This window comes from Epinephelus fuscoguttatus, linkage group LG22, assembly GCF_011397635.1.
Source record: "Epinephelus fuscoguttatus linkage group LG22, E.fuscoguttatus.final_Chr_v1".
NCBI classification, from domain to species: domain Eukaryota; kingdom Metazoa; phylum Chordata; class Actinopteri; order Perciformes; family Serranidae; genus Epinephelus; species Epinephelus fuscoguttatus.
The window spans coordinates 6875252-6895584 of record NC_064773.1 but is presented as its reverse complement, the minus strand read 5'-3'; the positions used below and the strand labels follow the sequence as shown (position 1 = coordinate 6895584).

At 42.1% G+C, this 20333-nt stretch overlaps 1 protein-coding gene across 1 annotated transcript in view; it reads left to right on the top strand.

Annotated features, from left to right (window-relative positions):
* The window catches only part of dgki (diacylglycerol kinase, iota), a 113835-nt gene that overhangs the window by 88944 nt on the left and 4558 nt on the right, over positions 1-20333 (top strand). Inside the window, exons 19-34 of the mRNA XM_049567408.1 lie at positions 344-417; positions 1365-1476; positions 1559-1645; positions 4108-4220; positions 8055-8117; positions 10757-10857; positions 12630-12709; positions 12989-13033; positions 13602-13671; positions 13873-13913; positions 13999-14123; positions 15642-15667; positions 16365-16402; positions 17827-17947; positions 18349-18394; positions 18620-18719. Coding sequence (XP_049423365.1) covers positions 344-417; positions 1365-1476; positions 1559-1645; positions 4108-4220; positions 8055-8117; positions 10757-10857; positions 12630-12709; positions 12989-13033; positions 13602-13671; positions 13873-13913; positions 13999-14123; positions 15642-15667; positions 16365-16402; positions 17827-17947; positions 18349-18394; positions 18620-18719 — 1242 coding nt within the window. The remainder of the gene's footprint in view (positions 1-343; positions 418-1364; positions 1477-1558; positions 1646-4107; positions 4221-8054; positions 8118-10756; positions 10858-12629; positions 12710-12988; positions 13034-13601; positions 13672-13872; positions 13914-13998; positions 14124-15641; positions 15668-16364; positions 16403-17826; positions 17948-18348; positions 18395-18619; positions 18720-20333) is intronic.

The following is a 20333-nucleotide window of genomic DNA, read 5'->3' as shown; positions in this document are numbered from 1 at the left end:
ACGACACATGATGTCTGAGGTCTGCAATGCCTCAAATTCCTTGTTGCTGCATTAGCACATGGAGGGTGTCCTCGAGTGGGCAGCTCTGACGTGACCTTTGACCTGCATCAGTCAACCTGCTACACATAACAACAGGTGTGAGATTGAGCCTGAGAGCATTCAGTCTGAGAGTCTGAGAGTGAAAACTGAGAACTGAGAGTTAAGCTTGATGTGACGTTTAAAAAGTAAGCCAAGGATCTGTGAGTGAAAATCTGTTGTTTTGTACAGTAGAGTCAAAAGAAGGAGGGCATGTACCACTACTCAAAACATGGGTCATACATTACTCCGTCTCTGTCTTCCTCAGTGTGACGGTACCGATCTAACTCCCAAGATCCAGGAGCTGAAATTCCAGTGCATTGTGTTTCTAAACATTCCCAGGTAGGTGCTCCAGCTTCCTCCGTAGGTGTGAATGTGAGTGTGAATGGTTGTCTGTCTCTATGTGTCAGCCCTGTGATAGTCTGGTGACCTGCCCAGGGTGAACCCTGCCTCTCACCCAGTGTCAGGGTCAGGGTGCCAACAGGATAAGTGGTCACGGCAAGTGAATGAATGAACAGTCTGGATGAAAGTTAGACATAAAGGATGTTAAAAGAAATAAAGCAAGAAGGTGAAAAAATTAATCTGATCATCAAAAAAAATACAAATTATTATATTGTATTTCTGACATTTTGTGTCAACAGAAGCAACATCTTTCAAAGGGCTCCTTTTCCTTCCCAAACATTCAACCTAATTAAAATTTTTCAGTGTTTCCTGTTGAAATGAAAAAGCCTTTTGAAGCAGGGTAAAGAAAATGATGAGACACTTGAGCTCGGCAGTGAATGCAGGACTAGTGAAAGTGGGTTAGAAGCTCCTTAATGCAGGAGCGGGAGGTCTCTGTCAGGGTTTGTTCTCTGACGACACTGAATTAAATCCTCCCACACCTCCCCGCAGGTACAATATTTCTCTGGTCAAGCGTCGGAATAATGAAAACAGATTCGCAACCTGTCGTTACAAAGAATCTCCACCGTTATAGAAGCTGATGTGTGGGTTGAACCTTTGTGCGTCATCAGCGGAGGTTGGGTTTAGGTTAGAGAAATTACTGTGTTTAGGTTTAGGTATAGAAACATGGTGAGGATGTACCTTGAAATAACTCAAGGCATCAAATCTTCACATTTCAGAAGCATGAAACAAGCAAATGTTTGGATTTTGGCTTAAAAAGTGACTAAAACGATTATTCACAATATCACAATAGTTGACAATTAATTTTTCATCAATCAACTCATGAAATAATTGACTAACTGTTGTAGCTCTAGTTACATAATTGAAAATTAATATGTGTGTGTGTTTAGGTACTGTGCTGGCACCATGCCGTGGGGAAACACAGGCGACCATCGGGACTTTGAGCCGCAGCGCCATGACGACGGCTGCATCGAGGTTATTGGCTTCACCATGGCCTCACTGGTGAGAGGAGCAAGGCATCAGAGAGGAAAAATAAATACTGTCACTGAAACCCTGTGGTGTAATTCTCCCTGTTGTCCACCAGGCGGCGCTACAGGTTGGCGGTCATGGAGAGAGATTGCACCAGTGCAGAGAAGTCGTCCTCACCACATTCAAGACTGTACCTGTTCAGGTGAGTCGTCCTGCTACAATATTAGACTGTTGAGTGACTAAATGTGCTGTGTTATAATTATATTCAGATTAAAGCTCATAGTCCAGTTAAAGTTTGACTCAGGGAAAACTGCAAAAGTAATCACTCAAAGTTTTTTGTGATCTCTTGGGACATCCAAAGGACATATTAAAAGTATACCATTACATATTTAGTGGATCAAGGTAAATTCGGGGCTCAAAATTTTGGTTCATTATGTCACAGCGTCGCACAAAGAAGTGCATATCTCTGCCTCTGAACATATTCTCATATAATCTAGGATGTTCTTTCACGTATAACCATCAGATATGACCTGTCCTGAACATAAATGTGCAGTTACGGGGCTCTCTTACCCCAGCGTGACTTTTCTGAATCCAAACACAGTCAGTTAAATTAGGTTATACAGCATATTACCGTTAAATTTTCAGCACTCAGACTGAGACGTTTAATGAGACCAAGCTTGAAACATGCCCTGGCTGTAGGCCTACATGTAATCCTCACTTCATGTCCTCTTCCAAATGTCGTGCTGGCGTATTTGTGCAAACACCTTTGCATTCCAATCAGGCTATAGGAAGCACATATTGCCACAACTTGACTTAAAAGTGCAGCTGGCAAACTCCAACAAGGACAACAAGGAGCAGGGTTTATACTTGCAGAGCAGACCCTACCCTAAGGGCTTTTGTGACTTGCTAATTATTGTACTTGCCATTGTCACAATCAGAGAGAGTTTACTCTTGGATATAACAGTGAAGGTGTCAGTACCAGGCAGGAAGTTGAAAAGTTACAACACTCCCCACCATAGTTTGTTGCACCAATTCTAAAATCTGCTGACCAACACAGAGGCCATTCAGTTTCCTAAAAAGATAAAGTCGCTGTGAGCGTCTACTCAGTATTTCCAGAGAGGCTCACATGGGAGTCCAGAACCGTACTAACCATCGAGTGAATCTGGCTCTCCATTCATCCATTTTCATCCGCTTATCCGAGGCCGGGTCGTGGGGGCAGCAGGCCAAGCAAAGCACCCCAGACGTCCCTCTCCCCAGCAACGCTTTCCAGCTCCTCCTGGGGGACCCCAAGGTGTTCCCAGACCAGATGAGATATGTAATCCCTCCAGCGTGTTCTGGGTCTGCCCCGGGGCCTCCTACCAGTGGGACGTGCCCGGGACACCTCCAGTGGGAGGCGCCCAGGAGGATCCTGATCAGATGCCCGAACCACCTCAACTGACCCCTTTCAACGTGAAGGAGCAGTGGCTCTACTCCAAGCTCCCTCTGGATGTCCGAGCTCCTCACCCTATCTCTGAGGCTGAGCCCAGCCACCCCACAGAGGAAACTCATTTCCACCGCTTGTATCCACGATCTCATTCTTTTCCATCACTACCATCTCACGCTCCATTCTACCTCCACTCGTGAACTAGACCCCGAGATACTTGAACTCCCTCGCTTGACGCAGGAACTCTCCTCCAACCCGGAGAGGACAATCCACCAGTTTCCGACAGAGAACCATGACCTCAGACTTGGAGGTGCTGACTCTAATTCTAATCTAGTGCTAATCTAATCTGGCTCTTTGTGCAAATAATCAGTTCTTTAGTCTCGGCCACATTCATTTAAAACTTGCTGGTGCGACACCATGTTTGAAGGGCTTTGGTGTGGGCCAGGTAGGCAGCTTCACCCCATAGGTCTGTGTGTTGTAAAACAACCAAGGCCGTGTCATCAAAAAAAAACATTTTTTGGCATTGATCTCAGCCTGTGAGCCTTTTTTGTGGCTGTCTAGCTCAGTTGACTTGGTGCACGCATTTCTTCTACCATCAGCATATTTAAACAATCTAAAATATTTGTCATTGATCATAAATTCATTAGTAGACAGAGAGAAGGGGGAAGAACACATCCTTGTGGGCAGCCTGTGATCACAGTGAGCTCGTCTGACACGTTCCCCCGACTCTCTCTGTGTAGGTACTATCTAACAGTTTTTGTCTTCTCTACCTTTGTGGGTGCTTTGCTGCACACATCGTCTTGTGTTACCAGCACCTGCTGATCAGGAGAACAGTGTGAAAGCGTTAATAACAGCTGTAGTATTGTGTCACCTGTGTATTTGCATGCACAAAATAAACAGGGGCCAACTTATAGATAAACGGCTTCATAGCGCTACAAGAGGTCTGAAACCCTCCAGGGGAACTTAACATTGTCATAAAATGAGCAATCAAATCACATATTGAAGACATTTCTTCTCAGGCACACCATGAGACCTTCTTTTTCTACCATATAGCCAGTAGTAACGTGTCTAAGTGTGCACGTGGTGATCATGAGTTTTGGCCCCATGCTGAAGTTAAATGATATTTTCTGGTCATGTTTGTCTGTAAAACATGTCTATTTTTCCTGAATTAAGGTGCAGAAAAAAGTCTTGTATTGTGTCATGTCTGTGTTTTCTTTGTGTGTCTTTGCGTGTGCACGCAGGTGGACGGTGAGCCGTGTCGACTGGCTCCCTCCACGCTCCGCATCTCCCTCCGAAATCAGGCCAACATGGTCCAGAAGAGCAAGAGACGCACCTCTGTGCCCTTGCTCAACGAGTGAGTCACGCACACACACACACACACACACACACACACACACACACACACACACACACACACACACACACAGGAACTAGGCCAGCAGTGTTGTAAAAGCCCGGGCTGCGCTGAGTGAGTCATACAATCTGTTTAGTGGGAGCTGACATTCACTCCTCTCCATATCCCACATCTCCCCTCTGCTCGCCAAAACCACAGTCAGAGGAGGGAGATGTATGTTCAGCTTAATCCAAACAAAAGCACCGGGAAGGCCTCTGGTCACACTCTGACATATTATACTGTGTGGTTATGTCAACTGAGAGGGAGAATGAAAAGAGATGTTTATTGATTTCTATCAGGGATGAAGCAGCGGTGAGGAGTTGTGGTCGCCTGCAGGGGAGGAAGAGGTACTCAGATCCTTTACTTAAAGGGGCACTTCACCTTAAAATCAAAAATACGTATTTCTCTTCTCACCTGTAGGGCGGTTTATCAGTGTAGATAGTTTTGGTGTGAGTTGCAGAGTGCAGGAGATATCAGCCGTAGAGATGTCTGCCTTCTCTCCAGTATAATGGAACTAGATGGCACTCAGCTTGTGGTGCTCAAAGTGCCAAAAAACATCAATGTCTCTTTCCAGAAGTCATGACCTGGTTACTCAAGATAATCCACAGACCTTGTTGTGAGCAGTTTCATGTAGGAACTATTTTCTTTCTCCTGAACTACACCCACCAACTGTATTAGTGTGCAGAAGGAAGTGTGCATCTACTCATAGACGAGAGGCTCGTGCTAATGACAGTGTGAGACGTAAACATAAATGGTGTCCGCCTTGGCTGAGCTGTAACGTTAGCTAGCTCAGTGGTGCTACGGGTGGCGTTATTATTAAGGATAGACCGATACATCGGCCGGCCGATATATCGGGCCGAGTTTTTTTCCCACTTGTATCGGCATCAGCTGATACGTGCGTGGGTTCGCGGATTTATTTTTCCCTGGCATGATTTACAGGCAGGCATCCACGGGCAGCTTTGTGTTGCCAGAAGACCCTGCAGCGCACATGCAGCAAATCCTAATGTGCACAGTAGTTGTTGTTTTATTTATACTTCAGCTTAAATATTTGTTTATTTTATAAAGACATTACTGGAAGATTTAAGAGCACTGAACTCTTTTTTTTTTATTTGAATGTATAATAATAATAATAATAATATTCTACCTGTTCTACCTCAACTTTCCATCTTGTTTTCGTATTTTTTACTGTTCAATAAATGTTTCTTATTTTAAACTTGAGACCTGTAATATTTGTTATCATTGTGTCATTTTTTTGATGTAAATTGAGGGAGCAAGAGCAGTATCGGCCCCAAATATCGGCTCAAGAAAATCGGCAGTCCATAATCGGTCATCGGCTAAGGGTGACGGAAAAAAATCGGTGTCGGCATCGGCCCTAAAAAATCCATATCGGTCTATCCCTAGTTATTATATTGGAGAGAAGGCAGACATCTCTACGGCTGATATCTCCAACACTCTGCAACTCACACCTAAACTATCTACACTGATAAACAGCACTACAGGTAAGAGGAGAAATATGTGCTTTTGATTTTGAAGTGAACTGTCCCTTTAACTAAAAGCACAAATACGACAGATAGTCTATAAAAGAAAAAAAATGTAGACTATAAAGTAGCATAAAATGAAAACACTCAAGTAAATACAAGTCACTGAAATTGTGCTTAAAGGGTAAGTTTGTTATTTTTCAACCTGGACCCTAGTTTCCCATGTTTTCGTGTCTGAAGCCCCGTTTCCACCAAACACTTTCAGTATGGTACCTAGACCCTAGAGTTTCCACCACAAACAGTCCTCTTAAATGTGGGCGGGTTGTTGTCACTCACTGCTCCGTCCAGCACTCACTGTATTTCCTCCTTTATCAGTCTGCACCTCGTTTATTGTCCACAGAACGAGGCTGCAGTGAGAGTCTCTCTCCATGGGATATTTAAAAATAGCAGCTTTGTGCATTTAGTCCTTCTCAGGCAAGCTCAGGGGTTTAGTGTTGCTGGAGCCCACAGGAACGACACTCCATGACGCCGCCTTTTTCTCTGAGTGAGGATTAGAGTATATGCAGTTCACATAATCCGGTCAAAATTAATATATATAAACGCTTGAAGACTTGTCAGAGTTGTCACAGTGAAATTTAAGGTGTGCAGATAGATTCACGTCATCAACTCATACATTGAGTAACATTACAAGTAAACGTTCCACCTTAAAAGTCACCAGCAGTCGGCCCAGTGAATGAAGTTGTTTTTTCTCAGACTCCAGCTGCTGTGAGAGGCAGCAAAACATCCTTTCATTTTATAGTTACAGTTTACTAATAAAACTCTCCACAGTATGAACAGTGGTTACATGAGCCTCAAAACCAGACACAACTCAGCCCTGAGCAGAGTGACCGTCCTCTACTGACCAATCAGACTGCAGTGTTCACAGCTCCACCTTTTAGTACCAGATCTGTGTGCTAGGTACCCCAACAGAGGGGGGACCAAACATGGGGACGGTACGGTTCCATTGGTACCATCCACAACTTTTCACAGTGGAAACAAACTTACCAATTAAGTACCGTTAATAAATGGATGTAGTTTCCAGCACTGATCACCTGCTGTGTAAACACGATGCTTATATCTGGCTACTAACACTCCTCCATTCCCTGTATCACTAATACTTCTTCATGTATATCTCTGTGTTTATATATGTGGGTCTGTTTTATTTGTAAAAGTCCAGCAGTTACAGTAAATGTGTGCACGTGAGAGAAGGAGAGTGCACAGTAGATCTGAACACGTAGCTGTAGCTGCAGTAACTAGTGTCTTTGCTCGATGTACTGCTATGCTACTGTACTCTGTGCTATCACTGTCTGTCTACTTACCTCTGGGCTTTTCTCCGTCTGTCCCTCCTCCTGTCTCTCCTCCTGTCTCTCCTTCTGTCCCTCCTCTTCTTTATGCCAACATGTCTGTAATCTGTCTGATTATTTATTATTTCCATTTGTTTACCTTCTCGACTTTTGTTTCATTTTTTCTCCCCTTCCCCTCTTTTCTCCTTTCCTCTCACCTCCTCTTCCTCTCTCTTTCCCCTTTTTTCTCCTTTCCTCCATTCCCCCATCATCTCATATGTCTGTTCTCCTTCTTTCTTTTCCATTTTCTCTCCTCATCATGTCTCCTCTCCACTCCTTTTCTTCTCTCCTCCTCCCTATCCTTCTCCTTTTATCTTGATTCTTTTCTTTTGCTGTCTCCTACTCTCCTTTCCTCCTTCTCCCACCTCCTTTTGTCTCCTCTCCTTTTCTTCTTCCCCCTCTCTCTTTTACACTTTCCCTCTCCTTGTTTTGTGTCCTCTCCCTTCCTTGTTTCCTCCTCTCCTTCTCATCTTTTACCTCTCCTCCTTTCGTCCTTTTCTTGTTCCCTATACTCTTGTTCCCTCTTCTCTTCTTACCTCCTTCTGTCTTCCTCCTTTTCTCTCATCTTCTCTCCTTATCTTCTCTCCCCTCCTCCCTTTCCATTGCCTTTCCCCATCCCTTCTCTCTCCTTGTTTTCTCCTCCCTCTCTCATTTCTCTCCTCTCTTCCCATCTCCTTCAATTGTCTCCTCTACTCTCCTTCCTTTGTCTCCTTTTACCTCCTTCTCTTCTCCTTCTCCTTCCACTCTCATCTGTCTTTTTTTCCTCTTATCTCATCTTTGTTCTTCTCTTTGCCTCTTCTCTCCTCCTCTCTTCCTCTTGTCTCCTTCTCACCTCCTCTATTCTCTGCCATACATTCCTCCTCTCTCCTCTCTATGCGTGTGTGTGTGTGTGTGTGTGTGTGTGTATGTGTGTGTGTGTGTGTGTGCGGCCGTAGTATTCAGAAGGTGTGTGCAGCTGATCTGCGCCGCCTCTCTGCTCCCCCCGACTCCTTCTCTGTGTAAGTACCTGAGCCCTCTGTCACTGTATGAAACGGTTTGTTTATGAATGTCTGAGAGTTGTTGTTGTTGTTGTTGTTGTTTGTTTGTTTGTTTGTTTGTTTGTCTGTTTGGGTTCAACCAATATTTGATCAGGTGATACTGAAGCAGTGTTTTCAACCAGTGAGAAACTGGAACCAATAATTAATTGGCTTTTTGTGCCTCAGAAATGACTGGAACAATTGATTATCTAAACAGACAAAGGGAACAGGTTATTGTTCTTGTGGGAACAAGTTGCTGTTTTGTGGGAACAAGTCATTATCTCATGGGAAACAAGTTATTATCTTGGGGGAACAAGTTGTTACCTTGTGGAAACAAGTTGCTATCTTGTGGGAACAAGTTCTTATCCTTTGGGAACAGGTTGTTATCTTGTGGGAAAAAGTTATTATCCTGTGGGAACAAGTTATTATCTTGTGGTAACAAGCCATTATCCTGTGGGAACAAGTTATTATCTTGTGGTAACAAGCCATTATATTGTGGGAACAGGTTATTATCCTGTGGGAACAAGTTATTATCCTTTGGGAACAAGTTGTTATCTTGTGGGAACAAGTTACTGTATTGTGGGAACAAGTTATTATCCTTTGGGAACAAGTTATTATCCCGTGGGAGCAAGTTATTATCCTTTGGGAACACATTCTCTTGTGGGAACAAGTTATTAACCTGTGGGAACAAGTTGTTATCTTGTGGGAACAAGTTATTATCCTTTTGGAGCAAGTTATTATCTTGTTGGAACAAGTTATTATCCTGTTGGAACAACTTGTTATCTTGTGGTAACAAGCCATTATATTGTGGGAACAAGTTATTATCCTTTGGGAGCAAGTTGTTATCTTGTGGGAACAAGTTATCCGGTGGGAACGACTTGTTATCTTGTGGGAACAAGCCATTATATTGTGGGAACAAGCTGTTACCTTGTGGGAACAAGTAATTATTTGGTGGGAAGACGTTGTTTTGTGCATACAAGTTAATATCTTGTGGGAACAACTTATTATCTTGTGGGAACAAGCTATTATCCTGTGGGAACAGGTTTAATCCCGTGGGAACAAGTTATTATCTTGTGGGAGCAAGTTGTTATCTTGTGGGAACAGGTTTTAATCCTGTGGGAACAAGTTGTTATCTTGTGGGAACAAGCTATTATCCTGTGGGAACAGGTTTTAATCCTGTGGGAACAAGTTTTTATCTTGTGCACACAAGTTGTTATCTTGTGAGGGCAAGTTAAATTTGTGTGGGAACAAGTTGTTATCCTCTGGCAACAAGTTAATATCTTGTGCACACAAGTAAATATCTTCTGGGAACAAGCTGTTACCTTGTGGGAACAAGCTGTTACCTTGTGGGAACAAGTTATTATCTTGCAGGACAAGTTATTGTCTTGTGCACACAAGTTAATATCTTGTGAGGGCAAGTTAACATCTTGTGGGAACAAGTAATAATCTTAAGGGAACAAGTTGTTATCTTATGGGAAAACGTCTTGTGCACACAAGTTAACATCTTGTGGGAACAAGTAATAATCTTGTGGGAACAAGTTATAAGCTTTGGACCTTGGTAGGGGCTCCGTACATGTCGTGTCTCCTGTAAACAAACTTTCTGTGAGATGTGGAGCCCTGAAAACTCCAAAGGTAACATTTATACATTTATAGTCAGTGTATGTTACAATCTACATGAAGACTCCCAACTAACTTTCAAGATTTTAAATATTGACACACAGTAAATCAAACTGGCAGCATCAGTTAACAAATATGTGTCAGTGTTGGCTTTATAAACACGTACTGGTCGAACCCAAGTTGAGTCGTATTGTGTTGGATGTGAGTTGTTGTTCTGTTTGCACTGACAGAGAGAAAGAGAGTGTATGGCAGCATGCTGAAGCATCTCCACTTCTAAATGTGCTTCTGCCTCCTGTCTTGATGTTTTTCCCGCTGTAGTCCCTTTACCTTTAACTTCACCCTGAGCTTATTATACCTGCACCAGCCCTTTGCTCTCACTTGATGTCCACGCCTTCCCTCAGAAAAGCTGTTTTTATAATATTCCTTCAGCTGTGACTGAGAAGAACAAAAGTGGTGTTAATGAACTTTAGTCTGACACCTTGTCTGTTCCTTTGCAGGTAAGGGTTTGAGCATAGGAGGCTGGATACAGTAGATTTGTCACTTAGTTTTGTTTATCACCCACCATGTTTTCTGATGTCAGTATTCAACCTCCGTCCTCGCTGAAGGCATTAATATCCACAAACATTGAGTTAAAAATATGTTGGCCCGCCTCAGACTCAAACACAGACTCGGGGTCGTGTTGCAGGAGGACAGCAGAGCGTCATGCCTTTACAGTAAAAGCTCTGCGACTGGGAGGAGTTTGATTACTGTTTATACTTTTTGCAAACTTCCAGTTATAAGTTTAACACCTGAAACGCAACACGACAGACGAGGAATTAAATGTTATTATGTTGTACAAGCTGCAGAATCTGGTTTGTGATGTGTGTCTATGTGTGCCTGTGCGTGTGCATGTATGCATACATGTGTGTCCTCATCACTGTACGTTTGGACATGTTTGAATTGTGTGTGTGTGTGTGTGTGTGTGCATGTGTACATGCACTTGTGTGTGGGTTGTTTTTTTCCAGCCCTCACGCAGTTCCTGATCGTCTGCGTCTTCGAGTGAATCGGATCAGCCTCCAGGAGTACGACAGACTGCAGTATGACAAGGAACGACTACGAGACATCTGTAAGGATCTTTTTCTTTTAACACCAAATTTTATTCAGCAATTTGCATACATGATAACACAGTAGCAGAGTGTCATGTTTTTCTTTTTAAACAGAAATATTAACCCTTTTACCCCCACTAACACCCCCACCCCCCAACAATACCCTCCAGCTCATAACAGCAAAGTTATAATGAATAAAATAAATTAAAATGACTGAATAACACACATAGACGCAAAGCGGGTGTGTCATAGTCACAGATTCAACAAGGTGCTAGAAACATTCCTCCAAATAAGGAGATTCAGCGTCCGGTACATTTTTTCCCCCAGCTGACTGTAACCAGGCCCGAGGTTGTGTGTTGTGTAGACTTAAGTAAAAGCCCCCACACTGTAGCCTGACGTGCACCTCCCCTGACATGTAACTACATGTTGCAGCAATGCAGACCTCCTGTCTATTTCTGTATGCTGAAACCATTTCCCTCAGTGGAAACAATAAATTGTGAAGACAATAAAGCCTCCTCAAAAATAGCATTTTAAGTCTTGTGTGTGATTTATCCTGGCTTCATATGAGCAGAGGAAATCTCTGCTAGCTGCTAGGCTAATTTATACAATGTAAAATGCCATAGGCTTGTGCTAATGTTAGCAAATTGTATTTATTTGGAAAACGTGTTTAGTATAAGACAGCTGTTTTGTCAGTGAACCTTGTGAGTTGTGATGGAGACGAATTTTGTAACGTTACCTTTGTTAAATGCTGCTGTTGTCCCTGGCTTCATATGAGTAGAGGAAAAGTCCACTAGCTGCTAGACTAATTTATACAATGTAAAATGCCATAGGCTTGTGCTAATAACATTAGCATGTTAAATTTTTTTGGAAAATGTGTTTAGTATAAGACAGTTGTTTTGTCAGTGAACCTTGTGAGTTGTAATGGAGCTGAATTTTGTAACGTTACTTTTGTTAAATGTTGCTGTTGTCCCTGGCTTCATATGAGAAAAGGAAAAGTCTGCTAGCTGTTAGGCTAATTTCTACAATGTGAAAAGCCATAGGCTTGTGCTAAAAATATTAGAATATTAGAAAATGTTTTGTATTTGTGGGGCAAATGTGTCCAGATAAAGACAAGTGTTTGTCTGTGAATGCTGCGAGTTATAGTGAAGCTGATTTGTGTACTTGTGTTTGAAATGGTCTCTATTAAGCCATGTTTAATGTGTGTTTACTGTGTGTAGGGTCTGGTGCACAAGCATAAATCCCGCTCAAGGCCTAATTTGAAATATCCAAATGTAATATCCTGTTCACATGACTGCTATCAAATACAGAACACTGTCATATTCCGAATAATAGTGGAATATTGTATTTCAGTCAGTGATTAACTTGACTCTGGGGGGCGTTTTAGCATCTTTTAGCTCATTGTTTTGGTTTATCAGCCCACAAGCTTGCTGTTATGGTCCAGTCTAAAAAAACACACTGTACACTACCTGCTCAGCAACAGACAGATGCAGTTGGAGACAAGTCGGTGAACATAGTGGAGAATTTAGCAGATACAAAGAAAACGTCTTCATGAGGAGTTGGTGGAGACCAAAAACAGAGCTAAAAGAGAGCGAATACAGGACTTACATTCATCAGGTGGACACAAACACAAGCACGCCAATGTCGTCACGTCTGTTTCATGTGTAAATTAGCAACAACTTCACGTATCAACCTTTTAAAATGATAAAATGTCTATAAATGCTGCCAAGAAACTCAGATGTTTAACCTACTTGTCAGTGCATCATGATCCAAAGTGTGTGTTTGTGTTTTTCAGCCATCCCAGTAGGCATTGTGGTGGTGAGGGGCGACTGTGACCTGGAGACATGCAGACTCTATATTGACAGATTACAGGAGGCAAGTTTCCCTGTTTATGTCTATTATCATGCTCAACATCACTTAAATTTTCTTATATTTTCTCCTCTCCGCTCTTCTGTTTTCTCCTCGTCATCATTATTTCATGACGCTTGCAGCGTTATTTAAAGATGGAGAAGTACCCAGCAGCGTTGGGAATGCAGAGCTGCTCTTTAGCTGTGTGTCTCACGTGGGAAACGTTTCACTAACATCTGTGGAAGTTCTTGATGTAAATGCTTTGGCTGTGTGTTAACCTTGAAACCTGTCTGCTGTGCTTGCTAGGACTTACACCAGGCGCCATCTACTGGCCACAGAGTGCACTATCAGGTATATCACTTTTGGGTGTCTATGCAGGAAAGATTGGGTTCATATCAGTTTACACGGTTTTGCTACATATTTAAAATCTCTAAATCTGACTTTCAACAATACCTAAAATATGTGCAATAATATCAAAAACTTTGCCGCAGAATATTACTCTCACAATGTCCAAAATAATTATACATAAAGCATTAAAATAACATTCCTTGTTACACTACACTTTCAATTAGGAATTCACCTACAAAAACAGACTAAATGTAATTAATCAAATGTAGTTTTTACAGACTGACACCCATGCTGAGTAAAGTCCTCGCCCACCACACTGGGAAAAAAAAACATTCCTGTACATATAACCAGTGATATTATAATCAGATATATTAGCTATACTATACTCTGCCTCATCGTCCTGATTGTCTCTGTCTTGTTATGGATCGTTCAGCTGCTCAAAAATAAGCACGACACATTTTCTCTGTCTGGATTTCTCTCTGCTGCTCCTTTCAAATGTAAACGTGTCTCTGCATTTTAGTGTATTGTTCAGGAAAGTGATGATGACGATGTGTGGTCTCATTGTCTTCAGGATGAGAGCAGAGGCGTCCCCAGGACCAGTTCAACCAGCAGACTCTCTCCCAACTGGAGCTTCTTGGACTGTGAGTGACTGAGACACAAACACTCAAAGATTTTACACCTGAAATTAAAACCAAATCTCATATCTTCTGTTTTTTACACAACTAAATATGAAAGAACCTCGAAGAGTCTGAGTCAGGTTTATCTTTGTTGTCTTTAATAACTCAGTCAGTCCCAGTAACTGTAAAAGTGACATGAGCTTCCTGTACGTCTTCTCTCTGCAGCCACATCAGCCGACCGCTTCTATCGCATCGACAAGGCTCAGGTAAGTCCACTGAACTGGAAATGGATTCATGTTTGCTGGTTTCACCTGTTTGTATTTATTTACGTGCCTTTGTGTGTGTCTGTAGGAGCACCTCCACTTTGTGACAGAGATCTGTCAGGACGAGGTGTTTATCCTGGACCACGAGGGACCAGTGGTGAGCCAGGGGTCATCCACGGGGATGCCGGATCTGGTGGTGGAGCCCACTGCTGGGTATGTGAGCACATACAAGAGAAACCATGTCTCATTGAAGTCAAAGATATCACTTTGGACTCTGGGAAAATGTGAATATAAACATAATATTTCCACTCATTGACCACTTTATTAGGTACACCTGTTCAACTTCTTGTTAACGCAAATAGCTAATCAGCCAATCATGTGGCAGGACCTCAGTGCATTTAGACATGTAGACATGGTGAAGACGAGCTGCTGAAGTTCAAACGGAGCATCAGATTGATAAAGAAAGGTGATTAAGTGACTTTGAACGTGGCATGGTTGTTGGTGCCAGACGGGCTGGTCTGAGTATTTACTGGGATTTTCAGCACAACCATCTCTAGGGTTTACAGAGGATGGTCCCAAAAAGAGAAAATATCCAGTGAGCCAAAATGCCTTGTTGATGCCAGAGGTCAGAGGAGAATGGCCAGACTGGTTCAAGATGATAGAAAGGCAACAGGAAGTCAAATAAGCACTGGTTCCAACCAAGGTGTGCAGAAGAGCATCTCTGAAGCAACAACACCTTGTCCAACCTTGAAGCAGATGGGCTACAGCAGCAGAAGACCACACCAGGTGCCACTCCTGTCAGCTAACAACAGGAAACTGAGGCTACAATTCACACGGGTTTTCTCACCAAAACTGGACAATAGAAGATTGGAAAAACCACATTCAGATGGAAGCATGGATCCATCCTGCCTTGTATCAACGCTTCAGGCTGCTGCTGGTGGTGTAATGGTGTGGGGGAGATTTTCTTAGTACCAACTGAGCATGGTTTAAACACCACAGCCTACCTGAGTATTGTTGCTGAGCGTGTCCATCCCTTTATGACCACAGTGTACCCATCTTCTGATGGCTACTTCCAGCAGGATAACGCACCATGTCACAAAGCTCACATCATCTCAAACATGACAATGAGTTCACTGTACTCCAATGGCCTCCACAGTCACCAGATCTCAGTCCAATAGAGCACCTTTGGGATGTGCTGGAACGGGAGATTCTCATCATGGATGTGCAGCCGACACATCTGCAGCAACTGTGTGATGTCATCATGTCAATATGGACCAACATCTCTGAGGAATGTTTCCAGCACCTTGTTGAATGAAGGGGATCCAACCTGGCAGTAGCAAAGTGTACCTAATAAAGTGGCCAGTGAGTGTAAATGGTAGACATAATCTATATGGAGCTACAAAATGTGAATTCATACATGAAAAAGTGTAATTGAACAGATTAATTCTGATTTTATTCAGTTTAAACTGGTAGAAAAGACTTGCACACACACACTGACATGTGTGCAAGTGTTTCTGTTCATTCTTTGAGCTTTTGGTCTAAAGCTTAAAGATAAAGGGGAAACACTGCACAGATCTAAGTGTACACAAATCTTTCCTACCAGTTTGGAGTCAACTATTGTTCAAAAGTTAAAAAAAACAAAAAAAGAATCACTTCCTGTTGCACTGACAAGATTTTGTCTTCATATTGAGTGAAAAACATTTTAACTGGCTGTGTCATTGTTATTTTCAGTGTTCCCTTGACGCCCGATGAACAAGGTAGAAAACACAGACATACACACACACACACACACACACACACACACACATTTTATAAAGGTTTAAAAACAGATGTGTAAGTGTAGTTTAGGGCACGTCATCACTTTAGAAACTAATTGTGAAACCTGCTACACTTCTCAGAATGATTCAATATTTCCTGCTGGATGGCTTAATTTCTGGCTTCACATGAACCGTGTCTGTGTGTGACACACAAACATAAAACGCTGAGACATGTGAGAGTCACACCGTAGAGTCCCAGGAATTACAATGACTTATTACTTAAATACTTGGAGAGTCATGATGTCATTGTAGAGCACAAACCACAGAGCTGATTCCACTCTCTAAAACCAAACACAAACTGTTTGTCGTACATTTTATTTTCAGTAGGCTTCAGAGACAATGAAAATATTCCACTACAAGGAAATGAGCTCAGCTTTCACCTGACTAGACGAAACACAGACAGACGTTGGATTTGTGTCAAAGTGAAACTGAAAGTTCAGAGAGTTCCTGCAGGAGACGTAAAAAAACAATCTCTGATGATTCATGTTTGTCATCAGATATCTTTAGAAAGAGAGGAAGGTGATGACAGACAAACAGGATTGGAAACTCAGAGAAGTCAGCAGATCAGTGAATGGGAGTGTGTTCTGCATGATCGATCTCACATGATGATGATATCTCTGTGTGTGTGTGTTTACAGCTCTGCTGACAGCTGCCAGTACAGGAGATCTATCTATGGTAAAGTCTGTTCAGCTTCTCTTTTTCACCAGCTGATGAACATTCAACATGAAGCTGCTTCATTTGTTCTTTGAATACTTGTTGTCCTAAAGTGTTTTTTCTGCACTGTGAGACTGTGAACTTTATATTTTAGGGCCCCGATCCTGATTGAGAAACTGTTTTCTGCAGACACTTAAATATTTATGAGCATTTCCCAAAGCAACTCTTAAAGGAACAGTTATCCCCAAATCTAATCTACATATTTCCCTCTTATCTGTAGTGTAGATAGTTTTGGTGTGAGTTGCAGAGTGCAGGAGATATCAGCTGTAGAGATGTCTGCCTTCTCTCCAATATAATGGAACTAGATGGCACTCAGCTTGTGGTACTCAAAGAGTCAAAAAATACGTTTGAAAAACTCAACATCAGTGTCTCTTTCCAGACATCAAGACCTGGTTACTCAACATAATGTATCACTGCACAGAGAGGAAGTGTGCATCTACTCATGGATGAGAGGCTTGTGACATTATGTGACAGAGATGTAAACATTAATGGCGTCCTCCTTGGTTGAGCTGTGACGTTAGCTAGCTCAGTGCTGCTAGCAGTAGATGCACACTTCGTTTTGCACGGTGATGCAGTTGGTGGGTGTAGTTCAGTAGAAAGAGTTCCTCCATGAAACTGCTCACAACAAGGTCTGTGGATTATCTTGAGTAACCAGGTCATGATTTCCACTTTATTTGTTAGTTTCCACATTGAAGAAAACATCCAAAAATATAGGAGAGAACTTTTTTTTTACCCCCCTCACATAAAATGCAGTATGAAATAATAATGTGCCCCACATTAAAAAAAAATAAAAAAAAATTTAAAAAGTGTCCCCATTAAAAAAAAAAGATCTTTTTTTTAAAAAAGTGCCCCCATAAAAAAATAAAGATTTTTTTTTTGAAATTGCCCCCATAAAAAATAAATAAATTAATATTTTTTTTAAAGTGTCCCCATAAAAAAAATACTTTTTTTTCTCGAAATTTCCCCCATAATAAATAAATAAATAAATAAATATATTTTTTAAAGTGCCCCCATAAAAAATATATTTTTTTAAAAGTGCCCCATATAAAAATGATTTTTAAAGAAGTGCCCCCAGAATTTTTTTTTTTTTCAAAATTGCCCCCATAAAAAATAGATTAATATTTTTATTTTCAAAAATTGCCTCCATAAAATAAATTAATAAATACTTAGTAGTGCTGAATGCTGAATATTCTTAAAGTTGAATGGTGTATTGAACATTGGTATAGGATAAGGAAAAAAAAATCACAAACAAAACAAAGAAATGTTTCATACCATGTTTCATCTCCGGTCCCATTTAAACTGCACATGAGGAGCACTGATTTCCTTGTTGTCGTTTTTCTAAACCCTAATCTGCTTCTTTTTTCTGTTTCTGTTTGTGCCTCCAGCTGTCGGAGTGTGTGCGCCGAGGCGTCAGCTTGTTGGTCAGAGACTCCGGAGGTTGTTCAGCGTTACATATAGCCGCCCAGAACGGACACACAGAGCTGGTCAGCTTCATACTGCAGCAGGGTGAGAGTACACATGGCTCACAGGAAGTTGATGGTGTGTGTATTTATCATAAGGGGGCGCAGCATGAAGCATCTTAAATCAGTCGTGTTTATTCCTGTAAACAAACGGCTCCAACAGACTTTTTATGTTCTCATTCAAACATGGAATGACATCTGCAGCCGAAACAGGAAGCTTGTGAACTCTTACACGTGAACGCCACTGATTTCCACCCCTTGACAATAGGGGCTACAGCAGCACCCTCAGCACCCACCTTCCCCACCTTCCCCGGCCCGTGTCACTGAAGACTACAAGTTTAAAGAATGAAAACAGTCTGTATCTGTGATGTGTATTTTCTCGACTTATCCTTGTGACGCATCAAAATCTACAAAGCTTGTTTTGTGTCTCCTGTCTCTCCTCCTCAGGCTCTAAGGTGCTCCTGGATTTGACAGACAGAGAGAAGTATGTTGGGTACTTTTCATTTTGTTTTTCCTCTATGATTCTCTGTGGAAGTTTTGTGTATATCAGATTGTTGTTGACATCACATGCCCTGATAGTTTTACATGCCAACCTCACACTTCCTCCTTCATCTGCTGTGGTTTTCTGGCGATGTCAGACAGGCCTGGACAGGTTGTGACAATTTGCAAGTTCCCATTGCTTACGTATCTAATTGTGTGTGTGTGTGTGTGTGTGTAGAGGGGACACTGCCTTGCACAAAGCAGCCTCGGAGAAGCAGCACGCCGTGTGTCGACTGCTGGTGGAGGCTGGGGCGTCGCTTGAGAAGACCAACTTCCAGGTAAACTCACACATTGAACTCCAAACCTGCACACACACACACACACACACACACACACACTTCCTGTAAATCCAGCTGAGTCATGTCAAGACTACATGTGAATGATCGACAGAGACGTAGGTTTGCTGGCGTGCAGGCTGTGTCAGTCTGTCTGCAGTGCAAGGGAAGTCCAGACCTGATCTGTAGGAAGGAATTTCAGCTCCAGAAACATCTGTTTGTTTGTTCTGGGTTCATCAGCCGACAAAGTCCCTCACTAACACAGAAATGTGAGAGGGGAAACCACAGAGTGCATAAAACAAATGAGCAGAAAAAGTAAGGACAGAGAAGGAAGGGAGATAAGGACAGAGGGTGTCGTATGCTGTATGGATAAGGATTGTAACGCCCTTTGAGGGAGATTTGTGACGTCTGTGTGAGCAAAGATGGTGAAAATAAAACAAGTGTTGTTGCTGGTTAAATAAAGGCATTAAACTACTTTTTCTTATGAAGAGAGCCGTCAAATTCAAACCCTCTGCCACAACCGATCAGAGCCAGGAGCAATGTATGTACTTATTTGATGGTGGGGGGCAGAATCAAACCCAGCACACTAGTTAGATGACATAAACTGTAGAAAACCACACAGTATACTCTTAATAGAAAAATAGATGCACGGGTCAATAAGTAATTATTGCGTAACTAAAATAATATTGGCTGAATAAATCAGTAAAGTAGTGGACGCTCTCTGAGGCCCCTCTCCCCCCTTAAAGGCCCAAATGGTTTAGTCCGCCCCTGCACTAGGATTCATCTCTAAACGCAGCTTAAGCCGAGTGACTGACTGCTCATGCTGCTGGAGCGCCAACGTACAACGTCATGTCTTTTCCCAAGAAGGAGAAATTAGGGTTCCAAAAAAGAAATGGATCGAGAGACTTAGGCCCCGTTTACCTACCCTAGTGTTTCCACCACAAACAGAATGTGGGCGGGGTTGTTGTCACTCACTGCTCCGTCCAGCACTCACTGTATTTCCTCCTTTATCAGTCTGCACCTTGTTTATCGTCCACAGAACGAGGCTGCACGCCGACATTTTCAATAAATATAACAGGCTGCAGTGAGAGTCTCTCTCCATGGGATATTTAAACATAGCAGCTTTGTGCATTTAGTCCTTCTCAGGCAAGCTCAGGGGTTTAGCTTTTTTTTTTTTTTCCCCCCCGACTGTGGTTTAGAATATCTGCAGTTTACATAACCCAGTTGATTTTAAGTGTCTGGTCTGTGACATGTGCACCAATCATCACCATCTAAATGTATTTGCATCATAGTGAGTGGTTGTAGCGTCTTCCGCTGAATCAATGGCCACTCTCAGACTGATGGTTCATGAATTCTTTATTTACCGCCGTTCTGTTTTCCTTGTTTCCATGAACACACCATAAGAACTAAATTAAACAACAAAACAAACCTTAACACATTTCCATACCACAAATAATAATAAATATAAACCGTATAACTATGTAAAATTATGTTGGCACATTAACAAAGCATATGACGGTATGTTGACATACAATATAAACAAAACACCCCGTCACAGTCAAACACCAAGCGCAGATCGCAATACTGTGCGTTTTCAGATGATCATACAATAAAACA